Source organism: Apodemus sylvaticus, chromosome 5, assembly GCF_947179515.1.
Source record: "Apodemus sylvaticus chromosome 5, mApoSyl1.1, whole genome shotgun sequence".
NCBI lineage: Eukaryota > Metazoa > Chordata > Mammalia > Rodentia > Muridae > Apodemus > Apodemus sylvaticus.
Window position 1 is genome coordinate 15,428,689 of NC_067476.1, and position 25,653 is coordinate 15,454,341.

At 38.0% G+C, this 25,653-nt stretch overlaps 1 protein-coding gene across 1 annotated transcript in view; it reads left to right on the top strand.

Moving 5' to 3' along the window:
• The window catches only part of LOC127684133 (olfactory receptor 1J4-like), a 63,174-nt gene extending 43,548 nt beyond the window's left edge, over window positions 1-19,626 (top strand). Inside the window, exon 2 of the mRNA XM_052181098.1 lies at window positions 18,684-19,626. Within this exon, the coding sequence (XP_052037058.1) occupies window positions 18,684-19,626 (943 nt within the window). The remainder of the gene's footprint in view (window positions 1-18,683) is intronic.
• The last annotated feature ends 6,027 nt before the right edge of the window (window positions 19,627-25,653 follow it).

A 25,653-nucleotide genomic window follows, 5' to 3' on the forward strand; every position in this document is an offset into this window, starting at 1 on the left:
GAAACAGTATTTGGCAAATCCAGAACGGGGAACTGGGAAGGGGTGGGAGGGAGGACAGGGGAAGAGAAGGGGGCTTACGGGACTTTCGGGGAGTGGGGGGGGGCTAGAAAAGGGGAAATCATTTGAAATGTAAATAAATTATATCGAATAAAAAAATAACAATAAAAAAAATAAAGCTCAGGATCAGATCGTTTTAGTGTAGAATTCAACAATATTTTTAAAGAATAGCTAATACCAACATTCCTCAAACTATTCCACAAAATAAAAACAGAAAGAACAATGCTAAACTTATTCTAGAGGCCTCAGTCACTTTGATACCTAAACCATACAAAGACTCAACAGTGAAAGACAATTTCAATGTTTGTATTTTTAAAAACACATCAAATTTTGCTGCTGTTTATATACCCTTAGGTTTTTTTTTTTTTTTTTTTTTTTTTTTTTTTTTTTTTACCATTCACTGGCATATGTTGTATCTATCCATGAAGAAAAGAAACCTCTTCCTCTTTTACAAATGACCTCTTATTGTGGCTCTAATTCAGATTTTGTGTGTTCTGGATCTAGAAAGGGAAAAACTAGTTAGTTATATAACATACACAGATACACGTACACAGGGACAGAGAGAAAATGAAGACCATATGCAAAAACACATAGACAAAGTGAGTGACACACCTTGTCCCCAAGAGGTCACAGCTCACTCTGACCTCTACCAGTCTTTAGTTTGCCTGATGATCCACCTTGGATTCCATTAAGGCCATGAAGACCAAGAAAATAATAGCAACTATACATCTTATGTTATCCCAGGACCTCCTGATCTTTTTCTCTATCCATAAAAATGGATCATTGAGATCAATAAAAATAAGTGGGAAGATATAATAAAACTCAGGGAGAGTCCCAGAGATCCTGGTTAGAAAAAGAATCAAGCAGAATACTTAGCTTCAATTCTTGTCAGTTCTTGGGGAGGAGCTTGCTCAGGGGAGCACATAGCTGAGCAGGCATTAAACTCCTCAACCTAGAGTCACCTAACTATGCATCCTGATGTCAAAAAAATACTATATTAGTCATGGGCCTGCCACTATCACAAAATATCTGAGGTAATAAACTTGTAGAATCCAAGACTATTTTATCCAGTTTGGGAGTTTTATCCAGTTTCTGCCTGTGAACACTTGTCTCCATCTGTGCCTGCCTGTAAAGAAGAAGCATGTGATCTTGGGAGTGCATGGGAGAGAAAGGCATGATTGTGTCATTAACAGGAAGCAACAGGGACCCCAACAGACATCCTTGCTATAGAATCCATTTCTTAACATTTCCCTCACTTTACAGCATTGCCACCCTGGGACCAAGCCTTTGACATAAACCTTTGAGTGAGACCCAGCTAATGGTCTTAGCTAGGTTGCAATCAAACATAGAATATAATGTCTAAAAACAAATGAAAAATGCTAGCATGACTACACAGACATTTAGAATACAGATAAGACAGGACTAAGAGGAAAGTTTATAGCTATAAGTGTTCACATTTTTAAAAAAAGTATAGAGAGGCCAGTGAGATGACCCAGATATTGCATCCCACCTATCCTGGTGACATAACTCAATCTCTGAACCTAAATTGTGGAAGGAAATAACTTACTCCTGAAAGTTTTCCTCTGCCTTATGCCAACACACACAGAGAGAGGAAGGGGAAGGAAGAAGAAAAAAGAGATAGATGAAGGAGAGAGAGAGAGAGAGAGAGAGAGAGAGAGAGAGAGAGAGAGAGAGAGAGAGAGAGAGAGAATGAGAATACATTTAAAAATAAACAAAATTTTCTGGAGAAATGGCTCAGTGGGCTAAGAGCATTGGATGCTTTTCCAAAAAAGTTTTCAACACCTAGATGACAGCTCACAAGCCTTTATAACTCCAGATCCGGAGGATCCAATGGTTTCTTTTGAACTCCAATGATCAGTAGGCCCATAAGTGATACACAGGCATATACAAAGACAAAACACTCATTGCATAAAATAATCTTTTTAAAATGTAATAATTCAGACAGACTTCAAGCAAATAATATAATGATATTCCTCAAGGCTCTTGCAAAATAAAAAGCTAAGCTAAAGACAAGTATAAATCAAAAATAGTAAATATTAAAGTATAAATTAGAGCCTTCTGTCTTCTGTCTGCCGCTGGAGACCATCCTCTGACACAGGGCTACATTCCCAGATGGCACAGGGAGATACCTAACCTCCCAGGAGTGTGGACAGGCTTGGCAGCTCAGGTGGGACCAACCCTCCTGCTCAGAGTAGCCTGTCAGGAACCCTCACGACACAGGAACCCACCCGGAACCCTCAGGCTGGAGCCTTCCAGTTTCTGTCTGCTACTAGAGATCATCTTCTGCCACAGGGCTCCATACCCATGTGGCACAAGGAGATAGCTAGTCTTCCAGGAGTGCTAACAGGCCTGAGAGTATAGGTGGGACCACCCCTATTGCTCAGAGGAACTCTCCTAAAACCCTGAGGTCACAAGAACCCAGGGGCAACCTGGAAAAGGAGACTTCTGATTTCTGTGTGTGTGCCCAGAGCTGATCCTGGGCTACAGAGCTTCATACCCAAATCCACCACAGGAGAGCTGGACTCCTAGGAGTGCCTACACAGCTGCAAGCCCAGGTAAGACCACCACTTCTTTTCAAATCCCTGGCCCAAGTGGAACCTGCTCAGAACCATCAGGACACAGGACCCAAAGATCAACTGGGGACAGGATACTTCTAGTTTCTGTCTGCACACCTGAGATGACCCTTTACCATAGCTCTCCATACCTAAATTCCTCCCAGAGAGAACTGGTCTCCCATTAATACTGATACACAGGCTTGCAGGATGGATAAGCCACATTCAGAGACAGCAAGAACAGCTAACACCAGAGATAATGAGATGGCGCAAGGCAAAGCCAAGAATAATACCAAGAGAAACCAAGGTGACATGGCATCATCCAAACCCAGTTCTTCCACAAAGCCATACCTGGTTACCCCAACACACTGGAAAAGCAAGATTCAGATTTAAAAATCATATCTCATGATGCTAATAGAGGACTTCAAGAGAGACATAAAAAATACAGGAGAACACAGGTAAACACAACCAAGTGAAGGAACTGAACAAAACCATCCAGGATCTAAAAATAGAAGTAGAATCAATAAAGAAATCACAAAAAGCAAAAACTCTGGAGGTTGAAAACCTAGGAAAGAAATCAGGAGTCATAGATGAAAGCATCAACAACAGAATACAAGAGAAAGAAGAGAGAATTTCAAGTGCAGAAGATATAGAAAACATTGACTGAACAGTCAAACAAATGCAAAATGCCAAAAACTTATAACCTAAAACATCCAGGAAATCCAGGACACAAAAAGAAGACCAAAATTAAGGATTATAGGTATAGAAGAGAACAAAGATTTTCAACTTAAAGAGCCAGTAAATATCTTCAGCAAAATTATAGAAGAATACTTCGCTAACCTAAAGAAAGAGATGTCCACGAACATCCAAGAAGCCTATAGAACTCCAAATAGACTGGACTGGAACAGAAATTCCTCCCATAACATAATAATCAAAACACCAAATGTACTAAACAAAGAAACAATATTAAAATCAGCAAGGGAAAAATGTCACGTAATATATAAAGGTAGACCTATAAGAATTACACCAGACATCTCACCAGAGACCATGAAAGCTAGAAGGTCCTGGGCAGATGTCATACAGACCCTAAGAGATCACAAATACCAAGCCAGACTACTATATACAGCAAAACTTTCAAAAACCTTAGATGAACAAACCAAGATATTCCATAATAAAACCAAATTTTCACAATATCTTTCCACAAATCCAGCCCTACAAAGGTTAATAGATGGAAAAACTCTAACCCAAGAAGGGAAACTACACCCTAGACAAAGCAAGAAAGTAATCTTTCAACAAACCCAAAGGAAGGTAACTATACAAACATAACTCTGCCTCTAATAACAAAAATAACAGGAAGCAACAATCACTTTTCCTTAATATCTCTTAATATCAATGGACTCAATTTCCAAAGAAAAAGACATAGACTCACAGACTGGATATGTAAACAGTACCCAAGATTTTGCTGCATTCAGGAAACTCACCTCAGTGTCAAAGACAAACACTACCTCAGAGTAAAAGGCTGGAAAACAATTTTCCAAGCAAATGGTCCCAGGAATCAAGCTGGAATAGCCATTCTAATATTAGATAAAATTGTCTTTCAACCAATAGTCATCAAAAAAAGACATGGAAGAACACTTAATATGCATCAAAGAAAAAAATCTACCAAGAAGAACTCTCAATTCTAAACATCTATGCTACAAATACAAGGGCACCCTCATTTGTAAAATAAACTTTACTAAAGCTTAAAGCACACATTGCACCTCACACAATAATTGTGGGTGACTTCAACACCCGACTCTCCTTAATGTACAGATGAGGGAAGCACAAACTAAACAGAGACACAATGAAACTAACAGAAGTTTTGGAACAAATGTACTTAATAGATATCTATAGAACAGTCCATCCTAAATCAAAAGAATATACCTACTTCTCAGCACCTCATGGTACCTATTGCAAAACTGACCATATAATTTGTCACAAAACAGACCTCAAGAGATATAAGAAGATCGATCTAATCCCATGCCTCCTATTAGATCGTTATGGAGTAAGGGTGATCTTCAATCATAACAAAAACAACAGAAAGCTCACATACACATGGAAGCTGAACAATGTTCTATTCAATGATACCTTGGTCAAGGAAGAAATAAGGAAACAAATCAAAGACTGTTTAGAATTTAATGAAAATGAAGGCACAACATACCCAAATTTATGGGACACAATGAAAGCAGTGCTAAGAGGAAAACCTATAGCTCTGAGTGCTCCCAAAAAGAAACTGGAGATAGCATACACTAGCAGTTTAACAGCACACCTGTCAGCTCCAGAAGAAAAAGAAGCTAATACAGCCAAGAGGAGTAGCTGCCAGGAAATAATCAAACTCAGGGCTGAAAATAACCAAGTAGAAACAAAAAGTACTATACAACGAATCAACAAAACCAGTAGTTGGTTCTTTGAGAAAATCAACAAGATAGATTATCCCTTAGCCAGTCTAACCAGAAGGCACAGAAAGAATACCCAAATTAACAAAATCAGAAATGAAAAGGGAGATATAACAATAGAAACTGAGAAAATTCAAAAAACCATAAGATCCTACTACAAAAGCCTATTTCAACATAGCTGGAAAATCTGGATGAAATGGGCAATTTTCTAGATAGATAGATACTGAATAAAAAAGTTAAATCAGGATCAGATAGACCATCTAAACAGTCCCATAGCCCCTAAAGAAATAGAAGTGGTCATTGAAAGTCTCCCAACCAAAAACAAGCACAGGACCAAATGGTTTTATTGTAGAATTCTGTTAGACATTTAAGGAAGACTTAATACCAATACTTTTCAAACTATTAAATAAAATAGAAACAGAAGGCACACTATCCAACTTGTACTATAAGACACATTTATGCTGACACCAAAACCACAAAAAGACCAAACAAAGAAATAGAACTTCAGACCAATTTCTCTTATGAATATCGATGCAAAAATACTCAAAAATTCTTCCCAAGTGAATTCAAGAACACATCAAAATGATCATTCACCATGGTCAACTAGGCTTCATCCCAGGGATGTAGGGTTGGTTCAATATATGGAAATCCATCAATGTAATCCACTACATAAGCAAACTAAAAAAAACCCATATAGTTAATGCATTAGATTCTGAAAAAGCATTTGAGAAATTCAGAATCCTTTCACGTTAAAAGTCTTGGAAAGATCAGACATTCAAGGCCCACACCTAAACATAGTAAAAGCAATATACAGCAAGCCAGTAGCCAACATGAAACTAAATGGAGAGAAACTTGAAGTAATCCCACTAAAATTAGGGACTAGACAAGGTTTCCCCCTCTCTCCATATCTATTCAATATAGTACTTGAAGTTCCAGCTAGAGCAATTAGAAAACAAAAGGAGGTCAAAGGGATACAAATTGTAAAAGAAGAAGTCAAAATATCACTATTTGCAGATGGTATGATAGTATACTTAAGAGACCCCAAAAAGTCCACCAGAGGACTCCTACAGCTGATAAATAACTTCAGCAAGATGGCTGGATATAATATTAACCCAAGCAAATCAGTAGTAGCCTTCCTATATTCAAAGGATAAGCAGGTTGAGATAGAAATTAGGGAAATGACACCCTTCACAATAGTCACAAACAATATAAAGTATCTTGTCTTGGCTCTAACCAAACAAGTTATAGATCTGTATAATCAGAGCTTCAAGTCTCTGAAGAAAATCGAAGAAGCCCTCAGAAGATGGAAAGATCTCCCATGTTCGTGCATTGGCAGGATTAACATAGTAAAAATGTCCATCTTGCCAAAAGCAATCTACAGATTCAATGCAATCTCCATTAAAATTCCTACTCAATTCTTCATAGAGTTAGAAAGAGCAATTCTCAAATTTATCTGGAATTATGAAAACCCCCGGTTAACTAAATCTATTCTTAACAATGAAAGAACTTCTGGTACAATCAGCGACCCAGACCTCAAGCAGTACTCCAATATCTATTTTATTTTCTCTTCTGAGAAAGACTGAACCACCCTCTCTTCGGCTCTCCTTGTTATTTGGCTTCTTTGGATCTTTTGATTATAATGTGATTATTCTGTACATTATGGCTAATATTCCCTTATAAATGAATACATTCCATGCCTGTCCTTTGGGTCTCTGTTACTTCACTCAGAACATTTTTCAATTCTATTTGGCTGTAACTTTCATGATGTCCTTGTTTACTAACAACAAGGTGAGTAGTAAGTATTTTACTGTGTAAACGAACTGCATCTTCTGTATACATTTTTCAGGTGAGAGACACTTGACTGTTTCCAGTTTCTGGTAATTACAAGTAAAGCTGCTACAAACATATTTAAGCAAATGTCCTTATGAGATTGTGGAGCATTTTTGGGTATATGCCCAGGAGTGGTATAGTTGGATCTTGAGGTACTACTATTCCTGTTTTTTTTTTTTTTGAGAAACCACCTAATTGATTAATAGAGTGATTGTATACATTACAGTTCTACCAGCAACGGAGGAATGTTCTCCTTGTTCCACAACCGTGCCAACATGTGCTGTACACAAGTTTTTGACCTTAGGCATTCTGATGTGTGTAAGGTGGAATTTCTGAGTTATTTTTATTTTCATTTAAGTTATGAGCAAAAATGGTGAACATTTCTTGGCCATGCAACAGTCCTCTGTTGAGAATTTTCTCTTTAGCTTTGTACTCAAGTTTTTAATGGCTCATTTAGATTGTCAGTGCCTAACTTCATAAGTTCTTCATAAATTTTTGGTATTAGCCCCATGCCAGATGAGGTGGTGTTGAAGATCCTTTACCAATTTGTAGGCTGTGCATTTGTCTTATTGGCAGTGTCCTTTGGATTATAGAAACCTTGTAGTTTCATGAAGTCTCATTTAGAGTCTGAGCCCTTGGTATTCTGTTCAGGAAAACATCTCTTGTAACAATGCATTTAAGAGTATTTCCAACTATTTCTTCTATGAAATTTAGTGTATCTGGTTTTATGTTGAGATACTTCATCCACTTGGACTTGGAGTTTTGTACAGGGTGATAAATATAAATCTATTTTTATCATTCTATATATGGATATCTCGTTAGGCCAGCACCATTTGTTGAAGATGCTTCCTTTTTCCCATTGTGTGGTTTTGTCTTCTTTATTAAAAACTAAGTATCCATAGGTGTGTGATTTATCTCTGGATCTTCGATTTGATTTCATTGATCAACATATCTTTTTCTGTACCATTACTGTGCAGTTTTTTTTTTCCAGTTTTGAAGTTTTTTTTTATTCGATATAATTTATTTACATTTCAAATGATTTCCCCTTTTCTAGCCCCCCCCCCACTCCCCGAAAGTCCCATAAGCCCCCTTCTCTTCCCCTGTCCTCCCATCCACCCCTTCCCACTTCCCCGTTCTGGTTTTGCTGAATACTGTTTCACTGAGTCTTTCCAGAACCAGGGGCCACTCCTCCTTTCTTCTTGTACCTCATTTGATGTGTGGATTATGTTTTGGGTATTCCAGTTTTCTAGGTTAATATCCACTTATTAGTGAGTGCATACCATGATTCACCTTTTGAGTCTGGGTTACCTCACTTAGTATGATATTCTCTAGCTCCATCCATTTGCCTAAGAATTTCATGAATTCATTGTTTCTAATGGCTGAATAGTACTCCATTGTGTAGATATACCACATTTTTTGCATCCACTCTTCTGTTGAGGGATACCTGGGTTCTTTCCAGCATCTGGCAATTATAAATAGGGCTGCTATGAACATAGTAGAACATGTATCCTTATTACATGGTGGGGAGTCTTCTGGGTATATGCCCAGGAGTGGTATAGCAGGATCTTCTGGAAGTGAGGTGCCCAGTTTTCGGAGGAACCGCCAGACTGCTTTCCAGAGTGGTTGTACCAATTTGCAACCCCACCAGCAGTGGAGGAGTGTTCCTGTTTCTCCACACCCTCTCCAACACCTGCTGTCTCCTGAATTTTTAATCTTAGCCATTCTGACTGGTGTAAGATGAAATCTTAGGGTTGTTTTGATTTGCATTTCCCTAATGACTAATGAAGTTGAGCATTTTTTAAGATGCTTCTCCGCCATCCGAAGTTCTTCAGGTGAGAATTCTTTGTTTAACTCTGTACCCCATTTTTTAATAGGGTTGTTTGGTTTTCTGGAGTCTAACTTCTTGAGTTCTTTATATATATTGGATATTAGCCCTCTATCTGATGTAGGATTGGTGAAGATCTTTTCCCAATTTGTTGGTTGCCGATTTGTCCTCTTGATGGTGTCCTTTGCCTTACAGAAACTTTGTAATTTTATGAGGTCCCATTTGTCAATTCTTCCTCTTAAAGCATACGCTATTGGTGTTCTGTTCAGAAACTTTCTCCCTGTACCGATGTCCTCAAGGGTCTTCCCCAGTTTCTTTTCTATTAGCTTCAGAGTGTCTGGCTTTATGTGGAGGTCCTTGATCCATTTGGATTTGAGCTTAGTACAAGGAGACAAGGATGGATCAATTCGCATTCTTCTGCATGCTGACCTCCAGTTGAACCAGCGCCATTTGTTGAAAAGGCTATCTTTTTTCCATTGGATGTTTTCAGCCTCTTTGTCGAGGATCAAGTGGCCATAGGTATCTATAGAACAGCTTGAAGTCAGGGATGGTTATTCTTCCCAAAGTTCTTTTTTTGTTTTGCCTATTCTGAGTTGTTTGGTTTTCCATATGAAGTTGAGAATTGTTCTTACAAGGTCTATTATAATTGCATTGGAATTTGAGTATAGAACTAAACAGAATTTCCAACATAGGAGTCTCGAATGGGTAAAGATATCCATGAACTGGTGGTCCTGAGTTTTACAAGAAAGCAGGCTGATCAGCCCATGAGAACAATCCAGAATCCAGTAAGCAGCACTCCTTCCTGTCTTTTGATTCAGCTCCTGCCTTCATATTCAAATCCTGTTTGAGTTGCTGTCCTGGCTTTTTTTTTTTTTTTTTTTTTTTTTTTTTGAGTGGTCAACAGTGCTGTGGAATTACAATCCAATTAAACCCTTTCCTCCCCAAATTCTTCTTATTCTTCCTCCTCCTCCTCTTGTTCCTTTTCCTCTTCCTTACCCTCCTCCTTTTCTTCTTCTTCTTCTTCTTCTTCTTCTTCTTCTTCTTCTTCTTCTTCTTCTTCTTCTTCTTCTTCTTCTTCTTCTTCTTCTTCTTCTAATTCTAATTCTTCTTCTTCTTCTTCTTCTTCTTCTTCTTCTTCTTCTTCTTCTTCTTCTTCTTCTTCTTCTTCTTCTTCTTCTTCTTCTTCTTCTTCTTCTTCTTCTTCTTCTTCTTCTTCTTCTTCTTCTAATTCTTCTTCTTCTTCTTCTTCTTCTTCTTCTTCTTCTTCTTCTAATTCTTCTTCTTCTTCTTCTTCTTCTTCTTCTTCTTCTTCTTCTTCTTCTTCTTCTTCTTCTTCTTCTTCTTCTTCTTCTTCTTCTTCTTCTTCTTCTTCTTCTAATTCTTCTTCTTCTTCTTCTTCTTCTTCTTCTTCTTCTTCTTCTTCTTCTTCTTCTTCTTCTTCTTCTTCTTCTTCTTCTTCTTCTTCTTCTTCTTCTAATTCTTCTTCTTCTTCTTCTTCTTCTTCTTCTTCTTCTTCTTCTAATTCTTCTAATTCTTCTTCTTCTTCTTCTAATTCTTCTAATTCTTCTTCTTCTTCTTCTTCTTCTTCTTCTTCTTCTTCTTCTTCTTCTTCTTCTTCTTCTTCTTCTTCTTCTTCTTCTTCTTCTAATTCTTCTTCTTCTTCTAATTCTTCTTCTTCTTCTTCTTCTAATTCTTCTTCTTCTTCTAATTCTTCTTCTTCTTCTAATTCTTCTTCTTCTAATTCTTCTTCTTCTTCTTCTTCTTCTTCTTCTTCTTCTTCTTCTTCTTCTTCTTCTTCTTCTTCTTCTTCTTCTTCTTCTCCTTTTCTCCTTCTCCTTCTCCTCCTCCTCCTCCTCTCCTCCTCTCCTCTCCTCCTCCTCCTGTTTTCCTCCTCCTCCTTTTTCTCCTTCCCCTTTCCCCTCACTACACCTACCCTACCTCTCCCTTTACTACTACTCCTTGCCTTCCTTTTTCCTTCTTCTCCTTCTTTATCCTTCATCTTTATTCTCCTCATTTTTTCTTCTCCATGAAGTTCATTTAGCAGTGTCAGCTTGTGCATGTATATAGAGGCCACTTACTGGATCACGGATAGTTTTTTTTTTTTTTTTGTCTTTTTTTTTATTCGATATATTTTTTATTTACATTTCAAATGATTTCCCCTTTTCTAGCCCCCCACTCCCCGAAAGTCCCATAAGCCCCCTTTTATCCCCCTGTCCTCCCACCCACCCCTTCCCACTTCCCCGTTCTGGTTTTGCCCTATACTTCTTCACTGAGTCTTTCTAGAACAAGGGGCCACTCCTCCTTTCTTCTTGTACCTCATTTGATGTGTGGATTATGTTTTGGGTATTCCAGGTTTCTAGGTTAATATCCACTTATTAGTGAGTGCATACCATGATTCACCTTTTGAGTCTGGGTTACCTCACTTAGTATGATGTTCTCTAGCTCCATCCATTTGTCTAAGAATTTCATGAATTCATTGTTTCTAATGGCTGAATAGTACTCCATTGTGTAGATATACCACATTTTTTGCATCCACTCTTCTATTGAGGGATACCTGGGTTCTTTCCAGCATCTGGCAATTATAAATAGGGCTGCTATGAACATAGTAGAGCATGTATCCTTATTACATGGTGGGGAATCCTCTGGGTATATGCCCAGGAGCTTTTAAGACATGAAATTGTTGACGAAAGCTCCTGTTTCTCCCCAACTCCTTAAAGCCATCACTGCCAATAAGTCTTCTTCTAGGCATTAGAATTCATGCTAACTTTCCTCATCTATGCTAGGATTTTTCTGGATTGATCTTGCCAATTCTTGTAAATGCTGTCTTTACTGCTGTGGGTTCATATATGAACATGCCATGTTGTGCCTGGAAAACATTTTTTTCCTGTAGTCTTCTGCCACCTGTGGTTCTCAAAATCTTTCCATTATTTCTTACTCTAGGATCTTTGAGCCTTTGGAAGAAAGGGTGATATGTGGATGTCTCCTTTAGATTTTTCACTCCGAAGTCTCTTATTCTCTGAATGCTGACCAATTGTGGGCCTACAAAAAAGAAGTAAGTCCAATGAGAATTGAGAGACACATTTCCCCATCACTATAAATGTAAGAACTTAGTGGCAATAGGCTACTATGTCCATTTAGTGGAATAATAGTATTAGGGTCTACTCTCAATATTATGAACTTCCTACCCACAAGTTCTTATCTTTGTTAGCATTGATTGATGTGGAAATTTTATGTTGTTGGGGGTGGTTTTCAAATTCAAGCAGAAAATAATTGGCTACCCCTATAATATGTATGCCCCTATTGCATCTATATTTCCTAAAAATAACTGAGTAACAAACCTCAGGCAGTTTCATTTTTAATTTGAAAAAGTTTACTGTGTAATAAAATGACTCTTGTTTCATTATTTGAGAGTTTCATGCATTCATGTAATCTGGCCACATCTTGCCAGGTCAGTTATTATTGTAGTTTGCAGGGCTCATAGGTGGGGTAAGATTTTTTTCCCCATCTTCAGTAATTTTCATAACACCTTCAAATACTTCGAAAGCTAGCCAGTAGGGATGTTTCTTCCAACTGATTAGCAGCTGGATTTCTACATATTCTGTGACTTTCAGTGTGGGGCATCTTCAGCAATAGGGTCTCATGGTTACTCTCCAGAACCTGAGAGTGAGACCCTAAAATTACTATTACTGGAACGAATATATAGTTTAAAATATGGCTATGTCCATATTGTTATAACTATTTGATGAATTTTTCATGATTTGTTCATTTAATTTCTATTTTATTAATTTATTATACTTTGATGATTACTGTTTCTTTTTATATACTTAGCTTTAGTTTAGTTTTTTATTTTATTAGAGCCTTGACACACATCATTATATTATTTGTTTGGAATCTGTCTGAATCAAAATAATAAAGAAATTACTTTATTTAATGAGTGTTTTGTCTATGTGTGTACGCCTGTGCACCACTTATGTAACTATTGGCCACAGAGTTCAGAAGAAGGCATTGGATCCCCTGGAACCAAAGTTATAATGGTTTGTAAGCTGTTGTGTAGATGCTGAGTTTTGAACCTATATATTTTGTATAAGCAGCCAGTGCTCTTATCCCACTGAGCCATCTTTATAACAATCTTTAAATTATTTTTAATTATTTATTCTCTCTCTCTCTCTCTCTCTCTCTCTCTCTCTCTCTCTCTCTCTCTCTCTCTCTCTCTCTCTCTCTCTCTCTCTCTCTCTCTCATATAAAGTAGGTCATAGGATGACTTTGAGGAATAAGTTATTTCTTTTCCACCATGTATGTTCAGAGATTGAGTTCATGTCACCCCAGAGCTAACTCACTGGGCCCTCTGTGAATTTTTTTTTAAACATGTGAACACTTACAGCTATAAACTTTTCTCTTATGCCTGCCTTATCTGTATCCTAGATGATCTGTGCAGTCATGATAGCATTTTTTGTTTGTATCTAGACATTGGATTCTATATTTGATTGAGATCTAGCTAAGACCCTTAGCTGGGTCTCACTCAGAAGCTTATGTCAAAGGCTTGGTCCCAGGGAGGCAGCGCTGTAAGGTGAGGGAAACTTTCAGAAGTGAGTTCTATAGCTAGGGTTTTTTTTTTTTTTTTTTTTTTTTTTTTTTTTTTTTTTTTTTTTTTTTGGGCTTCCTGTTAATGACAGTGTTTTAGGCAGGGTTTCAATTCCTGCACAAACATCATGACTAAGAAGCAAGTTGGGGAGGAAAGGGTTTATTGTGCTTACACTTTCACACTGCTGTTCATCACTAAAGGAAGTCAGGACTGGAACTCAAGCAGATCAGGAAGCAGGAGCTGATGCAGAGGCCACGGAGGGATGTTTCTTACTGGCTTGCTTCCCCACTTTCTCAGTCTGCTCTCTTATAGAATCTAAGACTATCAGTCCAGAGATGGTACCACCCACAAGGGGCCCTCCCCCTTGATCACTAATTGAGAAAATGCCCTACAGCTGCATCTCATGGAGGCACTTCTCTAACTGAATCACCTTTCTCTGTGATAACTCCAGCCTGTGTCAAGTTGACACACAAAACCAGCCAGTACAGACACAATTAGGCTTCTCTCTCCCATGCACTCCCATCATGATGTGTTTAGTCACCACAGGTGGGAGACAATAGAGACACCTGCTCATGGGCTAACAGCTCTAAAACAGGATAAAACATTCTTGGACTTAACAAGTTTATTGCATCAGGTATTTTGTGATCATGGTGAGTTCATGACAAATACGGCATCTTTGATATGGAGGACACACATAATTAGGTGACTCTTGGGTGAGGAGTTCAGTGCCTGCTCATCTACTTGCCCTCTGAGCAAGCTCCCTCCCCCATGAAAGACTAGCAAGAATTGAAGCTAATTATTCTGTATTGGAGATAATTATTCTGTTTGATTCTTTTCCTAGCAGGAGCTCTGGGACTCTGCCCAAGTCTTTTTGTATACTCCCAGTTATTTACGTATAAATCAAGGATAGACAGAAAAAGGCCAGGAGACTATTTTTTTCTTGATGGTTTTAATGAAATCCAAAGCCTCAGAGATGTGGGCTAGTTATCTAGTCCCTGAGTAATCTAAGGACTGATAGAGGTCAGAGGGAACTGGGAGCTCTTGGTGGGCAAGGTGTGTCTTTGTATCTATATGTCTTTGCATATGAACTCTGTGTATATTTTCTCTCTTTCTGTATATATCTCTAATCTATCTATGTAAAATATTATATATTAGCTATAAATTTCTTGTTATGACTCCGTGAATGCCATCCCTTGTTTAGGACAGCTATAGCTGGTAATAAATCATAAATCAACAACTCAAGTGTTTGCATGTATGTATGCATGTATATTAAATTTCTATTTTATTGGTGTGTTTTGAGATTCTGATTGGTCCTTGAAAAGTCAATTATCTCCTTCATAGTCTTTCAATAGTTGTAATTCTGCATTGGGCAGACAGGATCCATATTTATTTCATTGCCATTCAGCTCTTACCTAATGATAAGAGATCAGCATCAGTAAACCATAATTGTTTCAAATCTCCAGTATGGATCCTGTATATTTTTTTGTGGTAGTAGCTAGTTCTGTTGAGAAGATTCCTCATTTCTAAAGGACAGCGACTAGCCCAATGTTACAGACATATGTGGAGGAATAACTGAGCCAGTGTATGAAATAAATTATTCAATGTAATTCTTGGTATGTGGTAGTCAGTAAAATGAAATTATTATTGTCTTTTCCCAAATCCAATGTTTGGCTGGTGGAGGCTCATTAGGTCACTATTATATAGGGAAAGAACACATATAAACCAGGGAAAACTTGAATTTCAGACTTGCTCTCACACTTCACAGTCATAGACTGACTCCTTCCTGGAAGATCTTACCTACAGTAGCCTTTCAGGTTTGTGAGTGCTTTCCTTTGGCTTCCTGTGGTGATACAGAATCTGTTAGTGAGCAGCCATTGTGCTGGCATCTGATCTTCATTTTTATTGGGAGCCATGCCTGGTAATAACATGTGTCCTGGTAAAGGTGTAAGTTCCTATAGTATGATTCTCTGCAATGCCCATCCAAGTTATGTAACCTCTCATAAAATCTCTGCCCAAGGTCAAGTTCAATTTAGTTGTTCATTTGTGTTTCTCTCCTAGCAACCCAATCTCTGCATGTGTGTGAATGCAGCCATGTCACAGAGTTGGTACGCAGGTCAGAGGACAACTTGAAGTTGGTTCTCTCCTTCACCATATTGTTCTTGGGATCAAAATCAGGTCACTATGTTTGGTGACAAGTGGCTTTACCCACCCAACCACTGTACCCAGTCTTCCCCATGCTGCAATCCTTTAATATGGTGCCACATGTTCTGGTAATCCCCAACTAGAAAACTATTTTCTTTGCTATTTCATAACTTTGCTACACTTATGATCCATAACATAAATTTTTGGAGATAGCAGTCTTCCAAAGAGGTCGTGACTCACAGGTTGAGAAAGATTGCAATCATCTTGCTGGTCTCAAATACTTATTTATTGCTTTGAAAGAAATTAAAACCTTGAAATCTCTCATGAAGTGCATGATGTATAAAACATGAGTGGCACCATTTGTAGGGCTTTTGAAAAATATTGTGGGCATTGTAGAGCACCTTTGGATACTTCACTGAGTGAGGAATATGATTTCATTTAGGAATGACTAAGAGCAGAGCAGTCAAGCAGACATTGTGATTTGACCTGGTACACTTGCTTGCACTTAGATGCCCTAACTTTACTTATTCACTGTTAAAATGGATATAATAATACAGGTCTGCTAGGACCATAGTGAGGATTGAATTGGAAAATGTAAATCAGTGAGATCAGCATTTGATGCTAATTTATTGTTGTCTTGGAAAGAAGACCTGCACACTTTTGATAAAAGGTAATTTGGAAGGACTCAGAACAGTTGAGACTTTAATAATTGTTTTTTTTTTTGACCTAAAGTGTTTTACATCATTAAAAAGTAATTAAGAATTACCACATCATTATTTTTTTTAGCATTCCTTTTTATTTTTCTATTAGATATATTCTTTATTCTTCCCTTTCCTGGTCCCCCCCCCCCCAAATCCCATCACCCATCTTCCTGCCCCCTGTTCCTCAATCAACCCTTTCCCACTTCCCTGTTCTGGTATTCCCCTATACTGTGGCATCAAGCCTTTCCAGGACCAAGGGCCTTTCCTCTCTTTGATGTGCAAAAAGGCCATCCTCTGCTACCTATGTGTCTGGAGCCATGGGTCCCTCCATGTGTACTCTTCGGTTGATGGTTTTGGTTTTGTCCCTGGGAGCTCTGGGAGTACTGGGTGGCTCATGTCGCTGTTTTTCCTATGGCACTGCAAAACCCTTCAGCTCCTTTGGTCCTTTCTCTAGGTCTTCATTGGGGACCCTGTGCTCAGTTCAATGGCTGACTGAAAGTGTCCCCCTATGTATTTGTCTTGCACTAGCAGAGCCTCCTAGGTGACAACTATATCCGGCTCCAGTCATCAAGCACTTTTGGGCATAAAAGTGTCTGGGTTTTGTAACTGTATATGGGATGGATCCCTAGCTGGGGTAATGTCTGGATGGTCTTTCCCTCATACTCTGCTCCATACTTTGTCTCTGTATCTTCTTCTATGGGTATTTTCTTCCCCCTTCTAAGAAGGACCAGAGTATCCATACTTTTTCTTCCTTTTTCTTGAGCATCATTTTATATGTGAATTTTGTCTTGGGTACTCCAAGCTTCTGGGCTAATATCCACTTATCAGTGAGTGTATAACATGTGTGTTCTTTTGTGATTGGTTTACCTCACGTAGGATGATATTATCCAGTTCCACCCATTTGCCTAAGAATTTCATGAATTCTTTTTTAATAGCTGAGTAGTATTCCATTTTGTAAATATACCAATTCTTTATAGTTGATTATATTAAAATTGCAAATATGAGATTATATAGTACTTTCTTCTTATGTTTTCCCAAGAAGAATTAGGTTGTTTTGCAGAAAAGAAAGTAAATAATTCTTAATTCTTGGAAATATTATAATTTTTTCTTTTATTTTGTATTTTTTTAATTTGTTTACATTTCAAATGTTATCTCCCCTTCCAAGTTCCCTTCTACAACCTCCTACCTCTTCTCCCCCCTGCCTCTATAAAGGTGCTCCCCCACCCACCCACCCACCCACTCCCACCTCAGTGCCCTAACATTCCCCTATCCTGGTTCAATAGCTTGAAAAAACAAACAAACAAACAAACAAACAAACAAACATACATCCCCATGTAAATGATGGATGACTATTTCTTTCTGTACATTTCCCATTTCAGGATAAAGTACTGAGAATCTCTTGATATAAAGACACACTTTCCTACCCAGAGACCTGACTGACTGTTCACTGTTATTGTTCATATCCTTAAACATGAGTATGTGATGGGGTCAAGACTCTACGTAAATATGGGTTAAGTCTAGTGCTGCAAGCCTTGGTTTCTTTGGAAAGAAATTTCTTTAATATAAAGGTGAGATATACCATTGAAGTTAGAATAGGAGATGTTTATTTATTATTCATGCACTAAAAAAATTAAAAAAATTAAAAAAATTAAGAAGCCATTGTTGATATTAAGAATGGCTTTGCAAAACCCATTGGTAATATTTACCAATAAGCATTTAGAAAAACAGGAATAAATTTGTTTTAAAACAAGCAATATTCCTCCAAAATATAAATTAAAAATGAGCTATCATAGCTGGGCGGTGGTGGCACATGCCTGTAATCCCAGCACTTGGGAGGCAGAGGCAGGCAGATTTCTGAGTTCAAGGCCAGCCTGGTCTACAGAGTGAGTTCTAGGACAGCCAGGGATATACAGAGAAAAACCCTGTCTCAAGAAAACCAAATCCAAAAACAAACAAACAAAAATGAACTATCATATGAATATATAGGTTATGTCAGAATATCAGAATTTTTGTTATTGTAGTACAGTTAATGAATTAGCATTTAATATCAATTGTGAATTACTGAAGGAAGTTCCTTTTAAGTAGAAAGTAAATAGAAACTAAATTGTGAAATATCCTTCAGCCTTATGTGCAGACTAATTACTTGTATCTAAATCAAAGAAGAATTGTACAGAAAAGATGGTTGCAATAATGTCATAGTTATTTTCCTTGGTGTCTTAACTGTACTATAATAATTTTAATTATAAAAAAAAGAAATGAGCTATGATATGCTGTATAGACTATGAATGCCAGGATTCTTATTATTATAGTACAGTTAAGGAATTAACATTTGATATCAATTGTGAATTATGGAAAGAAGCTCCTTTTAAGTAGAAAGTAAATAGAAACTAAATTGCGAAAAATCCTTCAGTCTTCTATGCAGACTAATTACTTGCATCTAAATCAAAGAAGAATCATACAGAAAAGATGGTTTCAAGAATGTCATAGCCATTTTCCTTGGTGCTTCATCATTTTTCTAATTCCCAGCAGAGACAAGAGAATCATGAGGATGGAGAACCAGAGCACTGTTTCCAACTTCCTCCTCCTGGGGCTTCCCATCAGACCTGAACAGCAGAACGTCTTCTTCACCCTGTTCCTGGCCATGTACCTGACAACTGTGCTGGGGAACCTGCTCATCATCCTGCTCATCAGGCTGGACTCTCGCCTCCACACCCCCATGTACTTCTTCCTCAGCTATTTGGCCCTCACAGACATCTCTTTCTCATCAGTCACAGCTCCAAATATGCTTGTGAACATGCTGACACACAGTCAGTCCATCTCATATACTGGATGCATTTCCCAGGTGTATTTTTTCACAGTTTTTGGAAGCATTGATAGCTTTCTTCTGACCTCCATGGCCTATGACAGGTATGTGGCCATCTGTCATCCACTTCACTACATCACGGTCATGAGTGAGAAGGTCTGTGTCTGCCTTGTTGCTGGCTCCTGGTTTGTTGGGTGTATTCATGCCCTGCTGTATACCCTCCTCTTGATTCAACTGTCTTTCTGTGCCAGGAACACTGTCCCCAACTTCTTCTGTGATCTCACTGCCCTCCTGAAGCTGAGCTGCTCAGACATCTCCCTCAATAAACTAGTCATCTTCATTGAGGGAGGATTGCTTTTCGTCCTGTCTCTGAGTATCATCATGGGCTCTTATATTCTCATAGGAAGCACTGCCCTGAAGGCCCCATCCACAAAGAGACTGATTAAAACCTTTTCCACCTGTGGCTCCCACCTCCTTGTGGTGTCTTTGTACTATGGGACACTTGCGGGTGAATACTTTTTCTCTTCATTCCAGAACTCCAGTGACAAAGACATAATTGCTTCTGTAATTTACACAGTAGTCACACCCTTGCTGAACCCTTTCATCTACAGCCTGAGGAACAGAGATATAAAACAGGCTCTAGAAGTAGTTTTTACTAGAATCAACTGTTTTAAGTAAAAGACATTCACCCTACCTTTTATGAACACTTAGCTGGACATTTCCCACAATTATGTAGTTGATATTTCTGTGTCTTTAATATAGTAAAATATATTATATTGTGCTTTGCAGTTTTTTTCTGATTTTGCTTTGTTGTTAGATGTGATTGTGGGGTTGACCTAAGGCTATCACTAATGGTAGGCTCTATCTTAAGTCCTGTACAATGTTCTTAGTATTTCAACTGGATCAAGATTAATTCTTGAGTTGCTTCATGTCTATCTTTAGCCTTTTCTTGCTCATTATCCTACACAATTCAGCATTATGATCTATGCCTGGTGGTCTGAATCACACATTGTGGTGTGTGGAAGCAGGTTTAACCTGATTTTATGTGCTTTGTATACATTTCTTCCCAAGTGGACAGTTATAATATAACATTACTAGCTTGAAATCAGATATCATCAGAATAATTAAGGAATTGAAATTTACTAGTTCTGCAAATATGTATTATTCAGGCAGCACACATAATAGCACATATAATTGGATGAGAATTCATTTATTATTACTAGCCTTTACCTTGTCATCTCTACTTCTTATAGTCCCATAAGAATGCTATATTTTTTCTTGTTTTTTGTTATTTTTCTTTTTAGTTAGATATTTTTTATTTATATTTCAAATATTATCTCATTTCTTTATTTGCCCCCTGAAAACAATATATCCCATCCCTTCTCCCCCTGCTCACTCCCCCTTGCTTTTCAGATCTGGCATTCCCCTACTCTTGGGCATCGAGCTTTCACAGGACCAATTGCCTCTCCTCTCATTGATGTCTGAAAAGGTCATCCTGTGCTGCATAAGTAGCTGGAGCCATGGGTCCCTCCATGTGTACTTTTTGGTTGGTGGTTTAGTCCCTGGGAGCTCTCAGGGTACTGCTTGGCACATATTATTGTTCCTCTTATGGGGCTATAAACTTCTTCAGCTCCTTGGTTTCTTTCTCTAGCTCCTCCACTGGGGACCCTATGCAGTCCATTGGTTGGCTGTGAGCCATAGGCAATTTGATCCCCTTTCGAGAAGGACCAAAGTATCCACACTTTGTTCTTCCTTCTTCAGCTTCATGTGGTCTGTGAATTGTATCTTGGTTATTCTGAGCTTTTGGGCTAATATCCACTTATCGGTGAGTGCATTATCATGCACGTTCTTTTGTGATTAGGTTATCTCACTCAGGATTATATGTTCTAGTTCCATCCATTTCCCTAAGAATTTCATCAATTCATTGGTTTTTTGAAACTAAAAACAGAAAAATTAGTCCATTTATTCACAAAGTCATGTGCATAATCATTTTAATTTTAAAGTAATATAAAATATAGTACTTTCTTTTAGTTTGTTTATGTAGTGAATTACATTAACAGATTTCTGTATATTGAACCATCCCTGCATCCCTGACATGAAGCCTACCTGATCCTGGTAAATTATGGTTTTGACACATTCTTGGATTCGGTTGGGCAGGATTTTGTTCAGTATTTTTGCATCAATGTTCATGAGGAAGATTGGTCTGAAGTTCTCCTTCCTTGTTTGGTCTTTGTTTGGTTTAGGTATAAGCATGATTGTAGCTTCATAGAATGGGTTGGGTAGTGTTCCTTGAGTTTCTATTTCATGGAAAAGTTTGAGAGTATCGGTAATAACTCTTCTTTGAAGATCTGATAGAATTCCCCACTAAACCCATCTGGTCCTGGGCTTTTTTGAAGGGAGACTATTAATGACTGCTTCTATTTCCTCAGGGCTTATGGGACTATTTAGATGTTTTATCTGATCCTGTTTTAACATTGGCACCTGGTATGTATCTAGACCATTTCATCCAGGTTTTCAAACTTTGTTGAGTGTAAATTCTTGTAGTAGGGTCTGATGATTTTTTGAATTTCCACAGTTTCTGTTATGTCTCCCTTTTCATTTCTAATTTTATTAATTTGGATATTGTCTCTGTGCCCCCTGGTTAGTCTGGATAAGGGTTTATCTATCTTGTTGATTTTTTTCAAAGAACCAGCTCCTTGTTTTATTGATTCTTTGTATAGCTCTTTTTGTTTCTTCTTGGTTGATTTCCGCTCTAAGTTTGATTATTTCCTACCACCCACTCTCTCCCTATCTATTTAATATAGTACTTGAAGTCCTAGCCAGAACAATCAGGCAGCAAAAGAGGTCAAAGGTATACAAATTGGAAAGGAAGAAGTCAAACTATCACTATTTGCAGATGATATGGTAGTATACTTAAGTGACCCCAAGACTTCCACCAGAGAATTCCTAAAGCTGATAAACAACTTCAGCAAAGTGGCTGGATATAAAATTAACTCAAGTAAATCAGTAGTCTTCCTCTACTCAAAGGATAAACAAGATGAGAAAGAAATTAGGGAAATGACACCCTTCACAATAGTCACAAATAAAATTTCATACCTAGGTGTGACCCTGACAAAGCAAGTGAAGGGTCAATATGACAAGAACTTTAAGTGTATGAAGAAAGAAATCGAAGAAACTCTCAGAAGATGGAAAGATCTCCCATGTTCATGGATTGGCAGGATCAATAGAGTAAAAATGGACATCTTGTTGAAAGCAATCAGATTCAATGCAATCCCCATGAAAATTCCAAATCAATTCTTCATAAATCTAGAAAGAGCAATTCTCAAATTTATCTGGAACAACAAAAAACCAAGGATAGCAAAAACTATTCTCCACAACAAAAGATCTTCAGGGGGAATCACCATCCCTGATCTCATGATCTACTACAGAATGATAGTGATAAAAACTGTTTGGTATTGGTATGCAGACAGGCAGGAAGATCAATGGAATAGAATTGAAGACCCAGAAAAAAACCCACACACGTAAGGTCACTTGATATTTGACAAAGGAGCTAAAAACATCCAGTCGAAAAAAGACAGCATTTTTAACAAATGGTGCTGGATCAACTGGAGGTCTGCATGCAGAAAAATGCAAATTGACCCATTCTTATCTCCTTGTACAAAGCTCTAGTCCAAGTGGATCAAAGATCTACACAGCTGATAAACAACTTCAGAAAAGTGGCAGGTTATAAAGTCAACTCAAGCAAATCAGTGGCCTTCCTATACTCAAAGGATAAGCAGGCTGAGAAAGAAATTAGGGAAATGACCCCCTTCACAATAGCCACAAACAGTATAAAGTATCTTGGGGTGACTCTTACCAAACATGTGAAAGATCTGTATGACAAGAACTTCAAGACCCTGAAGAAGGAAATGGAAGAAGACCTCAAAAAATGGGAAAACCTCCCATGCTCATGGATCGGCAGGATCAATATAGTTAAAATGGCCATTTTGCCAAAAGCAATATACAGATTCAATGCAATACCCATCAAAATCCCAACTCAATTCTTCACAGAGTTAGAAAGAGCAATTATCAAATTCATCTGGAATAACAAAAAATCCAGGATAGCTAAACCTATTCTCAGCAACAAAAGAAAGTCTGGGAGAATCAGTATCCCTGACCTCAAGCAATACTACAGAGCAATAGTGTTAAAAACTGCATGGTATTGGTACAGTGACAGGCAGGAGGATCAATGGAACAGGATTGAAGATCCAGAAATGAACCCACACATCTATGGCCACTTGATCCTCGACAAAGAGGCTGAAAACATCCAATGGAAAAAAGATAGCCTTTTCAACAAATGGTGCTGGTTCAACTGGAGGTCAGCATGCAGAAGAATGCGAATTGATCCATCCTTGTCTCCTTGTACTAAGCTCAAATCCAAATGGATCAAGGACCTCCACATAAAGCCAGATACTCTGAAGCTAATAGAAAAGAAACCAGGGAAGACCCTTGAGGACATCGGTACAGGGAGAAAGTTTCTGAACAGAACACCAATAGCATATGCTCTAAGATCAAGAATTGACAAATGGGACCTCATAAAATTACAAAGTTTCTGTAAGGCAAAGGACACCATCAAGAGGACAAATCGGCAACCAACAAATTGGGAAAAGATCTTCACCAATCCTACATCAGATAGAGGGCTAATATCCAATATATATAAAGAACTCAAGAAGTTAGACTCCAGAAAACCAAACAACCCTATTAAAAAATGGGATACAGAGTTAAACAAAGAATTCTCACCTGAAGAACTTCGGATGGCAGAGAAGCATCTTAAAAAATGCTCAACTTCATTAGTCATTAGGGAAATGCAAATCAAAACAACCCTGAGATTTCACCTTATACCAGTCAGAATGGCTAAGATTGAAAATTCAGGAGACAGCAGGTGTTGGCGAGGTTGTGGAGAAAGAGGAACACTCCTCCACTGCTGGTGGGGTTGCAAATTGTTACAACCACTCTGGAAATAAGTCTGGCGGTTCCTGAGAAAACTGGGCACCTCACTTCCAGAAGATCCTGCTATACCACTCCTGGGCATATACCCAAAAGATTCCCCACCATGTAATAAGGATACATGTTCTACTATGTTCATAGCAGCCCTATTTATAATTGCCAGAATTTGGAAAGAACCCAGGTATCCCTCAGCAGAAGAGTGGATGCAAAAAAATGTGGTATATATACACAATGGAATACTATTCAGCCATTAAAAACAATGAGTTCATGAAATTCTTAGGCAAATGGATGGAGCTGGAGAACATCATACTAAGTGAGGTAACCCAGACTCAAAAGATGAATCATGGTATGCACTCACTAATAAGTGGATATTAACCTAGAAAACTGGAATACCCAAAACATAATCCACACATCAAATGAGGTATAAGAAGAACGGAGGAGTGGCCCCTTGTTCTGGAATGACTCAGTGAAGCAGTATAGAACAAAATCAGAACAGGGAAGTGGGAAGGGTTGAGTGGGAAAACAGGGGGAGGGAAGGGGACTGATGGGACTTTCGGGGAGTGGGTGTCCAGAAAAGGGGAAATCATTTGAAATGTAAATAAATATATCAATAAATTAAAAAAAAAGAACAAACAAACAACCAAAAAAGATCTACACATAAAACCCGACACACTGAAGCTTATAGAGGAGAAAGTGGAGACAAACCTTGAACACATGGGCACAGGAGAAAAGTTTCTGAACAGAACACCAATGGCTTATGCTCTAAGAACAAGAATCGACAAATGGGACCTAATAAAACTGCAAAGCTTCTGTAAGGCAAAGAAGACCAAAGTAATCCCATGCCTCCTATCAGATCATTATGGAATAAGAGTGGTCTTCAATAGCAACAAAAATAACAGAAGGCCCACATACACATGGAAACTGAACAATACTCTACTCAATGATACCTTGGTAAAGGAAGAAATAAAGAAATCAAAGACATTTTAGAATTTAATGACAATGAAGGCACAACATATCCAAATCTATGGGACACAATGAAAGCAATGCTAAGAGGAAAACTCATAGTCCTTAGTGCCTCCAAAAAGAAAATGGAGAGAGCATACACTAGAAGCTTAATGGCACAACTGAAATCCCTGGAACAAAAAGAAGCTAATTCACCCAGGAGGAGAAGAACACAGGAAATCATCAAACTCAGGGCTGAAATCAATCTAGTAGAAACAAAGAGAACCATACAAAGAATCAACAAAATCAGGAGGTGGTTCTTCGAAAAAAATCAACAAGATAGATATTCCCTTGGCCAGACTAACCAAAGGGCACAGAGACAGTATCCACATTAACAACATTAGAAATGAAAAGGGAGATATACCAACAGAAACTGAGGAAATTCAGAAAATTATCAGATCCTACTACAAACCCTATACTCAACACAACTGGAGAATCTGGAGGAAATGGACAATTTCTTAGACAGATATCAAACACCAAAATTAAATCATGTTCAAATAGATAATCTAAACAGTCCCATAACCCCTAAAGAAATAAAAGGGGTCATAGAAAGCTTTCCAACCAAAAAAAGCATAGGACCGGATGGTTTTAGTGCAGAATTCTATCAGACCTTCAAAGAAGACTTAACATCAATACTCTTCAAACTATTCCACAAAATATAAACAGAAGGAACACTACCCAACTCTTTCTACGAACCCACAATTATGCTGATAACAA